The following is an 11429-nucleotide window of genomic DNA, read 5'->3' on the forward strand; positions in this document are numbered from 1 at the left end:
TTGGGTAGCTGCTCCTACCCTGTGCACTTAGCACTGTACTTCCCACAGAACTTAACCACATGCTGTATTATCACAGATCTAATTTTCTACCTTTCCTCTAGACTGTAAGCAATCTAAGGTCAGAAATAAATATATTACCTTTCTTTCCAGGGCATCTAATGTGTGTATAAACTGATCCCAAGTTTATAATATTAAACATACAAACATTTATTAAGTACCCACTAGGTGCACCAGGGACATTTCTGGGCACTAGGGATATGGTGCTAAGGCAGACACAATCTGGACTTTACAATCTAGTTTGGCAAAAAAAAAAAAAAAAAAAAGGTTTCAGTAAACTACTCTAGATTCTGAGGAAACTTCTCTTTGGGAGGTAACATTTAGGTTGAGTCCTAAATGAGACAAGCCAGGCATGTTTTCTAGGGAAAAATATTCCAGGGAGAAAAGCAAAGGACCAAAAGAGAGGAAAAAATCTTAATGGTCTACAAATATTTTGTACATACACTAGAAAAAAAAGGTACCTGAAGGAATACATACCAAAGTGTTAATAATGGTAGTTATGTAGGATGGTAGAATTATGAAGATCTAGATGTTTTCTTTTTTGCTTATTGTATTTTCTAATGTTTTACAATAAACACATACTATTTTTATAATTAAAAATTTACTTTTAATTTTTAAGGGATTATTATGGGTTGACAAACCCAAAATAGAATAGTATCTTTCATTTACTAGTGTGAAAATGTATCTAGCAGGAAATCTTTAGGATTAAATATCAGGTATAGTCCTGACGAATCTTTCAAGTTTGCTCTGGTATTTACTGTATAGTATTTGTCTACCCAACAATAGTATTTCTGACATGATTCAAGCAATTCGGTGTTAAGACAAATACTCCAACTGATCCTATGACTACACCTAAGAACAAATTCAATAAAATTGACAGTAAATAATTTACTTGGTATAAAATGCAAACATGACAGTTGCTGTGCTTTATACAGTCATTCCAAATCACCAAATATTGCCCAGTTATGAAAAACTTCTAAAGAAAATATTCAGAAGTACAAGTCAGACTTTAAAGTGTACAGATACCAAATTACTTTCATTCTGTTTAATATGTTTTTAAACAACAAAAAGAAAACCCTTCATTTGCAAACATCACTTGTAATTAAACTGAGATCATATAGCAAAATATACATGTAATCAGATTGCTTAAATTGGCAAGAGAAAAAGCAATCCATCTTTTATTCTACATACAAGTAAATCTTTGAGAATTTGTTAAAACACTTGGTAACAGTAGTTTATATTTCTTACCAAATAAAATTAATCTAAATACATTTTCCACATTAAAAATTCAGTAATTTAGGCAATTCTCCCAAGCAACTAAATGTTAATGCCATTAAATACAAAGGTTAGACCAATTTTAAAAGTCATCTAATTACACTCTGCTAAACGTTTTAGCAATTTCACCGGAAAAAAAAAAAAAAAAAGAAAAAAAGAAACTATCTCTGAATAGATCTGTTATTTTAAGCTTCAGAGGAGGTATTTGGTATGCAGAAGATGAATTGTGACCTAGATCTGCCACTGAAATTAACACCAAGAAGGAGCTGCCTTGATTGTAACACATTTTCTATATTACTATCAACTTACCAATGGTATTTCTAACACGGCCAAGTCTCTGTGGGTTTTATTCCAAACTCATTTATATGAGAACCACTTAAATCATCCAACACAAGCCCATCAAAAAACCACGGTACAAAGAAATGAAAAGGGCCTTAAATTGATTGTAATCTCATATTTCACCATGATAAAAGTTTAAAATATGAAATAAATGTCAATCTATCTCACTAATCCTGTTTTTCAAATTTTGATTCTTATCTAAGGTTGAATATAGAGAGCTCACCTGTGTTTACTGAGAAATTTGAGACTATTTGTGTCATACTAGCTAAATGAATTTCAATGAATAAACAAAATTTACTTTTGAATTATTGTGATGACAACCAACTGAATATGGCATTCATATACAAAGTTGTTAAGAGGTTATTACAGTAAGTTAGCCCTTGTTGCCCTATGAGATTATCAAGGTTGCCTTGCCTTGAATTAAAAACATTAATTAAAAATCAATGTCTTGGGACGCCTGGGTGGCTCAGCGGTTGAGCCTCTGCCTTGGGCTCAGGGCGTGATCCCGGGGTCCTGGGATCGAGGCCCACAACAGGATCCCCGCAGGGGGCCTACTTCTCCCTCTGCCTGTGTCTCTGCCTCTCTGTGTTTCTCATGAATAATAAAATCTTAAAAAAAAAAAATCAATGTCTTTGCAGTATAAATGTATCAAATCAGTATGTTGTACACTTTACACAATGTTGTATGTCAATTATATCTCAGTTAAAAACAAACAAACAAACAAAGCCTAAAGTTTTCACAGCCTTTCCATTCCTGGTTGATTGTTCTAGCTTTCCAACAGAGAACATATTCAGGAAGTAACATTTTGAGTATTTCCCTATAGTGCAAAAGCTAATATTTACTGATATCAGTTTTTTACAGAAAAAAAAGCCAAGCTACTCTATTATCTGTGATTAAGGAAAGCTTTCACATATCAAACTGTGAGAGCAAATATAAAGAGAAGTAAGTCTACAGAAGAAGATACACTTATCTGAAAGACAAATTGCTGTCTTAAAACAAAGGTCATTATAACACTATCAATGTGTTAAATGCACAACACTATCAATAAAATCCTCATAAGACTGGGCAGCTGGGTGGCCACTGGTTGAGCATCTGCCTTTGGCTCAGGTCATGATCCCAGGGTCCTGGGACTGAGTTCCGCACTGGGCTCCCTGTGGGGAGTCTGCTTTGCCTATGTCTCTGCTTTTCACTGTGTCTCTCATGAATAAATAAAATCTTTTTTTTTTTTTTTTTTTTAATTTATGATAGTCACACAGAGAGAGAGAGAGAGAGGCAGAGACACAGGCAGAGGGAGAAGCAGGCTCCATGCACCAGGAGCCTGATGTGGGATTTGATCCCGGGTCTCCAGGATCGCGCCCTGGGCCAAAGGCAGGCGCCAAACCGCTACGCCACCCAGGGATCCCAATAAATAAAATCTTTAAAAAAAAAAAATCCTCATAAGAGACCAAGGGTCTTAAAAAAAAAAAAAGACCAAGTGTCCAATGCATAAAGAATATATAATATATAAAATACACACACACACACAGAGAAACAATGAAATATTACTCGGTCATCAAAAAGAATGAAATCTTGCCATTTACAATTATGTGGATGGAGCTACAGTGTATTATGCTAAATGAAGTAAATCAATCAAGGAAAGACAAATACCATATGATCTCACTCATGTGTGGAATTTAGGAAACAAATCAGATGAACATATGATATGTGAAGGGAAAAAAAGGAGAGGGAAGCAAACCATAAGACAATGATAGAGAACAAACTGAGGGTTGACAGAGGAAGTGGGTGGGTGATGGGCTAGATGAGTGATGGGTATTGAGGAGGGCACTTGTTATGATGAGCACCAGGTGTTCTATTTAAGCGATGAATCACTAAATTCTACACCTGAAACCAAAATAAAAATAAAAATAAAATCCTCAAATATGCCAATATTACCAACTATCTGATAGCATCATTTATTCAACATCACTATTGAAAGTTTTTATTAATGCAAAAAAATTACTTTTCCTATTATAAAACTTAAATTTATATCACCATTCTTACACTTGAATTGTAACTTAGAACTGAAAAAAATGTATTATCTTCAATTCTAAAAATCATGGTGGATAAACATTTTCAAAGCAAGTGCATTTTTTATATTTTACTAATCATAATAAAGAAAAAAGCTAAAGTTGTTTTCTGAAAATAAATTTTTTAGTCTTATTAGGTGTCCTTGCCATCCCATATAAGAACCTGACTAAAAAAAAGGTCACCATATGTTTATAAAACTGCCTTACTTTACCCCCATCCCTCTATATCATAATGTTTAAGAGTGGCTAGCGGAATTTGAATCCCTATCCTAGTACTTCCTCGCAGAGTATTACCTTTTGCAACTTCTTTGTACCTTGTTCCTTTTGGTAAAATGAGGGAAAGTAACAGTATCTCATAAAATGAGTGAGCAGAGTAAATGAAACAAAGCACATAAAGTACTTAAAATAGTCCTAGACCATAACAGATACTCAATACATGCTAACTACTGTTACCTCAAAATAGTTGGATTGTAGAGTCAGTAAAGAGTGCCATATAGCACAGGTACTTTACAGTTAGACCTAGCGTATTGTCCCAGCCCAACTACTTACTGCTTTAAATTAATGAGCAGTTAATTTCCCAGAGGAAAGCTCATTAATCTCTTTAAACTTCTATTTTCTCATCTTAAGATGTTAATTCTAGTACCTACCTCACAGAACTATTGTAAGGATTAAATAAAACAATAAATATAAGGGCCTCATCACAGTACCAAACACACAGTAAGTGCTCACCATTGTATCATTTTTTTTCTTTTTTTTTCCATCGTATCATTTTCACAATAATATTTGATACATTCCTTGAAATTATTGGCAATAACTCTGGGATATCAAAACAAAAGATAGAAATTATTGACCTAGAATACAATGTAGTATATTACAAGATAATCCCATAAAAAGGACAAAAATCTCTGAAAGAGGGAAGAAAATTATTATTCACCAAGGGTCTACTAGATATGATACAATGTCATTTTAATCCTCAAACCAGTGAGGTAGATTTGCAAGTCCATTTTATAGAGAAGAAAACAGCTTGAAATAAGATATGCTACTTACCATAGGTCACAATACTAGTAGATGACAACCAATATTCACTCATCTTGTCTGATTCCAAAACTCAAATTCTTCCCATGCATTATTACACTACACTCTTGAGATGATAAACTAAAATTATCTGGTTACAATTAAGGGACTTGAGAAGGAGGAGGACGACCTAGAAGAATCTCCATTAAGGGGAGCATTACTTCATTCAACAAATATTTTACTGAGTGCCCATTACATGACCACAAATTTGGCATTATTTAGGTTATGCAAAAATTTCATGCCCTAAAGCCCCCCCACCCCCTCTGGGTAGGTAAGGAAAGTATCATTCCCCTAAGTTTTTACTCCGATAAATGAGATGATCTGTTTATTTCAGTCTCTGTATAATCCCCAAATAATTCCTTACTCCTATCACCAAATAGAATTTGGATTTTAAGTTCCTGCCAATAGCTTTCTGACATCACAAAAAATTTCAATTAGTTGTCTAAGGGACACTCCCTGTGATAGAAATTGGGCAGTTGGTCAATGATAAAAAATGTGAGAAAGGAAGGCTGATTCACAAGTAAATATAAAAGAACAATCCTGTCATGTAATGATACTACAGAAAAGAGCTAGGGAAATGGACTTACCCCTTTCCTTTTTTCTATAAAATATTAAAATATTACTAAAATTACAAATTTTCTAAGCAAGAATAATTTAAAAATAATTTTGAAGCAAATATGTCCTATGCTTTTAATAAGCAATAAAGGGAGAGAAAAAATTAAGATTTCAAAATATACAGGTAATACATTATCAGTTTGAGACTCAAGCTTGTTACTTATAAGAAATAAAAAAAATTTAAATATCTCTTTACTAAGTTAACAATCAAATGTACTTAGAGAGGGATCCCTGGGTGGCGCAGCGGTTTGGCGCCTGCCTTTGGCCCAGGGCGTGATCCTGGAGACCCAGGATCGAATCCCACGTCAGGCTTCCGGTGCATGGAGCCTGCTTCTCCCTCTGCCTGTGTCTCTGCCTCTCTCTCTCTCTCTGTTACTATCATTAAAAAAAAAAAAAAATGTACTTAGAGAAAAATGAAAAGCAAAGTGGACCACAAGTCAAAAAAACTGGGTCCTAGATTCAGTTCTATCACTTACTAGAAGATCTTAAGCATGTCACTTTATCTCTTCAAAACTCATTTTAGTTCCCAATTTAGAGATGAGAAATTTTTGTTTCAACTATTTATGAGCAACTCCAAACATCTAGAATCTGAAATTTATGATTAACTTATACCTGAAGCTGGATTTGGTACCATTAGGCTGGTGTGAAGGAACATGTCTTTCAGCTGAATGACCTCAGAAATTGGCAAACTTTTTCTATAAAGATCTAGATAGTAGTAAACTTAGCAGTCCACATGATGCTATCTCAACTACTCTACTGTTGTAGCATGAAAACTACCATAGACAATACATTTAAAGGAGTGATGTTCCAATTAAACGTTATTTCTGGACACCAAATTTAAATTTCTTACAAATTTCACATGTCATGAGGTTTTCTTCAACCACTTAAAATGTAAAGACCACCTTATTTAACAAGTCATACAAAAACAGGCAGTGGAACTGATTTTTTACATGTGTAGGAGTAATCCAATGGAGAAAGAAAAGTCTTCAACAAAGATGCTGGAACAAGTGGATATCCACAGGCAAAAAAAACATGAACCTTGACCTAAAACACCTCACACCTCACACAAAATTAACTCAAATGAATCAGCGTTTAAATGTAAAAGGTAAAATTGTAAAACTTTTAGGGAAAAAAAAAAAGAGAGAGAGAGAGAGAAAACCTTTGGGACCTAAGCTCTGAGACCTTAGCTATGACACCAAAAGCACAATCCATAAAAGAATAAAGAAAAAAAAATTAAATATTAGACCTCAACAAAATTTGTAACTTTTGCTCTGTGAAAGACCCTGTTAAAAGGAAGGAAACACAAATAACAAAAGTGGGAGGAAATATTTACACAGCAAATATCTGACAAAGGACCCACACCTGTAATATACAAACATTTGTCAAAACAGGATAGTAGGGATCCCTAGGTGGCCCACACATACCTGAATATGAACGTTCATAGAAACTTTATTCAAACTGGAAAACAGTCAAAATGTTCTTCTGTAGGTGAATGGTTAAACTGTGGTGTATGCATACCATAGAATACTACTCAGCAATGAAAAGGCATGAGCTATTGATACATACAACTTGAATGGATCTCAAGGACATCAGGATAAGCGATAAGCCTTGAAAGATCACATACTATATTATTCCATTTATAACATTCTCAAAATGATGAAATTACAGAGTTAGAGAACAGATTGGTGGTTGTTAGAGGTTAGTAAAGGTGGGGAGATACAGGAGGTATTTAAGACTTTCAAGGGATTAGCACAAGGGGGATCTTTGTGGTAATGGAATGGATGTGGATTTTGATTGCAATGGTGGTTAAACAGGAGATAAAATGGCACAGAATTACACCCATACATTGCACCAATGTCAATTTCCTGGTGTAGATATTATACAATAGTTATGTAAGATCTAACCATTGGGAAAAACTAATGAAAGGTAAAAACTTCTCTGCACTATTTTTGCAATTTTCTGTGAATATATAATTATCTCAAAATAAAAAGTTAAAATAGTTTCTGAAAATCTGAGAATAAGGGAGGGAAGACATAACTCTGTACATAACAAGGGTCTAGCAACTCTCCTTATTAATTTAGAGTTGTTTCAAGGACAAAGCATGATAAAAATAACAAAAGGCAGTTTTTAAAGTGCCTAGTATCAGCCAGACACTCTTCTAATACTTTCCACATATTGCCACATTTAATCCACATAATAACCTTGTAAAACAAATACTACAACTTCATTGTAAAGACAGGAAAACTGAAGCTGAAAAAGGTTAAAGTAATTTGCCCATGATCAAAGAATAAGTAGTAGAGCCACAGGTTAAACTTAAGCTTGATTCCAAAGGCATGCCTCCTGCACACGACTGTAACAAGTATAAAGATGTTCAGTGAAAAAAGTAAAGATATCCATCAAAATGAGTGCAAAAGCCTGGATGAAACAAGGTTAAGCCAGTTTTTTTCCAGTAGGGTTCTGAGAACTTTTAAAATGTCATTATCTGTTATGTATCTAGAAGGCTACAGTATACAGTTTTCCCCCAGTATATACCACCAGGGAGTCCTTTCCCTGCAGAATACAGCATCCAACAGTCCCTCACTCAAATGTTAAAATGTTTAAATTAGACTTATGATGATCCTTCTGCAGCCCGGGTGGCTCAGCGGTTTAGCGCCCCCTTCAGTCCAGGGCGTGGTCCTGGAGACCCGGGGTCGAGTCGCGATCAAGTCCCACGATCAAGTCCCACGTCAGGCTCCTTGCATGGAGCCTGCTTCTCCCTCTGCCTGTGTCTCTGCCTCTGTGTGTGTGTGTGTGTGTGCGTGCGTGTGTCTATGAATAAATAAATAAAATCTTTTTAAAAATCCATATAAATATTGAATCACTATGTTGTATAACCTGAAACTAGTAACATTATATGTCTATGTGTTTCAATTAACAACAACAAAAAAAAGGGTAACATGTTGAAATTACCTGATCTCAATCCACTTTGTCACATATTGGCAGACTAAAATGCTTCAAGCAGTGCTGTCCAATATGGCAGCCACTAGCCCAAAGAAACTATTATAAATTAACCAGAATTAAATAAAATTAAAAATTTAGTTCCTCAATCACACCAGCCACATTTAAGTCTTCACAACTTATTTCAAATGCTATATATGACCCATGCTACCATATTGGACAGCACAAACATAGATTTCCATCACTGGAGAAAGTTCTGTCAGACAACACTGAGTTAAAGATTTGATTATGTTTGTTAAAGAACATGAGGCCTGTGCAATCCTCAGAGGAACACACTGTTGTTCATTATACGTGCAACTGCCACTACCCCACCATAGAAAAGGGGCTAGGTCAGAAATTTTTGATGGGCCTAGTTACTGCCATTCTGATGCCAAGGCATGGGGAAGGGATAAGCAAAGAATGAGGGAAAGTAAATAGCGCATTTATATATATACATATATATAAAAGAAAGGAACAACAAGCAGCTGGGGGAGGACACTTGAACTGGGATTTAAGGATCTGGGTTCTACTTCCAGTTATACCAATGATTCATTAAAAGATTTTTTTTAATGTTTGTACTTTGTACTAATTAACTGTGACTTAATTAGACAAGTCTCTTCACTACTTTGGGCCTGGGTTTCCTCTTCCACAACACAAATTTAAATTGGTTGATCTCCAAGATTCCCTCTAATTCTGTACAGTTAAAACACACACATGAAATGAGAAGACGAGAAATAAAAGAGCAAGATCAGGGCCTAGTGGTGGTGGAAACTGGCAGTCCTGTCGGATGGACACAAGTTTTATTCCTAGTAACATCTGGATACTACCAAAGCAAGAAAGATTTCATCCAATAAATATTTATTGAGCAATTATTTGCAACAAACTGTACCATTTGGAAGTAGCACCACACACACACACACACACACACACACACACGAAAAAAACCTGATTAAGTCAAGACCCATATATGGAAGGAATCCAAGATTCCCAAAACTTTAGATTGAAAGACATGTAATAACCCAGCTGGCCGAATACTAAGAAATACTAAGATACTTATATCTTAAAATCTTCTTGAGTAAATACAACTAACAAATTATATAAAATCATATAAAAACAAATTATAATAAATCATATAAAAATTATATAAAATCATATAAAAACAAATTATATAAAATCATATAAAAACCCATAGTATAATAAAAATTCATTACCTTCCCCCTCCTTTACAGAGAATACAAATAAATGCTACATGTATTTGGGAACAGGAAGACATCAATTTTGGTAAACTTAATTTCTCCAGATCTCATTTAATTGGGTAGTCCTACGTTTTCTGGGTTCAGTATTCATGAGTTTAGTGATGGTTACTGGAATTAAATAAATTCTCAATTTTTTGGTGCCCAGAAAGAATAAATTGCAACTGAAATTCTTGCTTCTAACTATCCACCACTGTACATTTCCCACTTTTCAAAGGCATGGTTAGTCCGATTTCCTAGGACCAAAAGGAACAGAAACCCTTCCCCAACCCTCTTCCCAGAATTAAGATTCAATATAAAAATTAAAAACGATTTCACCTCCGGATAGAAAAGAACCACTACAAGCTACGTTTGATATTTTACCTGGCAAAAGCTAAAGCAACCTGTGAGTCAAGCAACCTCTGTAAGAATTCAAACTCATTAAAAGCCCCAAACCATACCCATGAATATTTTGGACTAGGAGAGCTGCTATTACAGATTTCCACAAAAGACAACAAGAAGAAAGGATTTTAGCGACAAATCTTTACTTTAGAAAAGCAGTTTTATAATACCCCAGCAACTAATCCCTCGCCAAGGACCGCGCGGCGCGGAAACCCTGGCGAATTTGAAAACAAACGTCGGTAAAGGCTCGGGGTGAAGGGCGGGGGCGGGGTGGGGGGAGCCTGCCTGGTACAGGGGGTTAGTAACTGACAGCTCGGCCTCGAAACGAGAAGCCTCAAGTAGGTCAGGCTGTGTCAACGGTCTGAAATGCAGAGTCCACCCCAGTGGGCTTAGGGGAGTAGAGCAGCAGGAGGTAAGCGGGGGTTTGGCGTCTTTCAGCGCTAAAGGGGCGGGATATGAGAACTGAGAGAGACCCAGAGCCCAAGCTCGGGCAGTTCGCCTGCTCTCACCTCTCTTGGGGGCCTTGATCAGAGGCACCCCTCCGGTCCGCTCGCCGTTTTCCTGCTTGTCCTTGTGCTTGAGATCGCCCGGAACGCAGGAGCTGGGGTCACCATCGGAGCTGCGGTGGTGATGGTGCTTGTGCCGCTCCTTGTGGCCCTTATGCTTGGGCCCGGCCGCGCTCACCGTCAGGGGAGAGAAGGTGAAGAGGGCCGAGGTGCCTGGGGCCGGGAGCGGGGCAGCGACAGCGGGCCCGGCGGGTGCCAGCGAAGGTGGAGGCGGAGGCGGCAGGAGCAGAGGCTCAACAGGGCCCGGGACGGTTGGGGCTGCATTGGTTGGCGGCAGCGGCCCGGGATGTTGGCGGCTGCGACGCCGCCGGTGAGGGGGAGCAAGAGGGGGGTCCTGGCTCGGCCGCCCCCGCTTCTCCTGAGACCCCCCGCTGCTCGCTCGGCGCTGCCGCTTCACTCCCCGCGGCGAGACCCCGGCATGGGGTTTCTCCTTCCCTTCTTTGTCCGGCTCCTCCTGCGCCGCCACCGCCCGTACTACGCGCACCGCTCCGACCTGCGCAGCCATTTCACCCACAAACACACATTTAAATGGCCCGACCGCCCCCCCGTCCGCGTATCGCGCAAGCGCCGCCCGCGCACGGCCCGCTGGGCATTGGAGTCTCTCCCCCGCCCTCCACTCGTCGGAGGCTCTTCCTCCGGAGCCAAACATGCCGGAAGCGGCCGTTCTCAGCGCTTCTCCGCAGGCCTCGCCGAGCGAGCCCTATTGTAAAGCACCCTGGGCCGCGCTGAGTCTCACGGGAGCTGTAGTTCCCGGCGCCCCGCCGCATCCCCGGCTCCGGGAGAGGAGGAGCGGCAAGAGAGCGTGCGCCGAGTCACGCTTCGGGCCG

At 38.2% G+C, this 11429-nt stretch overlaps 1 protein-coding gene and 1 long non-coding RNA gene across 2 annotated transcripts in view; one reads left to right on the top strand and one right to left on the bottom strand.

Annotated features, from left to right (window-relative positions):
- The window catches only part of RSBN1 (round spermatid basic protein 1), a 43949-nt gene extending 32557 nt beyond the window's left edge, over positions 1–11392 (bottom strand). The window contains exon 1 of the mRNA XM_025453471.3: positions 10546–11392. Coding sequence (XP_025309256.1) covers positions 10546–11251 — 706 coding nt within the window. The 5' untranslated portion in view covers positions 11252–11392. The remainder of the gene's footprint in view (positions 1–10545) is intronic.
- Positions 10322–11429, top strand: part of LOC125752774 (uncharacterized) — an 86323-nt gene continuing 85215 nt past the window's right edge. Inside the window, exon 1 of the long non-coding RNA XR_007403011.1 lies at positions 10322–10448. This is a non-coding gene — a long non-coding RNA (uncharacterized LOC125752774). The remainder of the gene's footprint in view (positions 10449–11429) is intronic.

The sequence above is a fragment of the Canis lupus genome, chromosome 17, assembly GCF_003254725.2.
Source record: "Canis lupus dingo isolate Sandy chromosome 17, ASM325472v2, whole genome shotgun sequence".
Taxonomy (NCBI): Eukaryota; Metazoa; Chordata; class Mammalia; order Carnivora; family Canidae; genus Canis; species Canis lupus.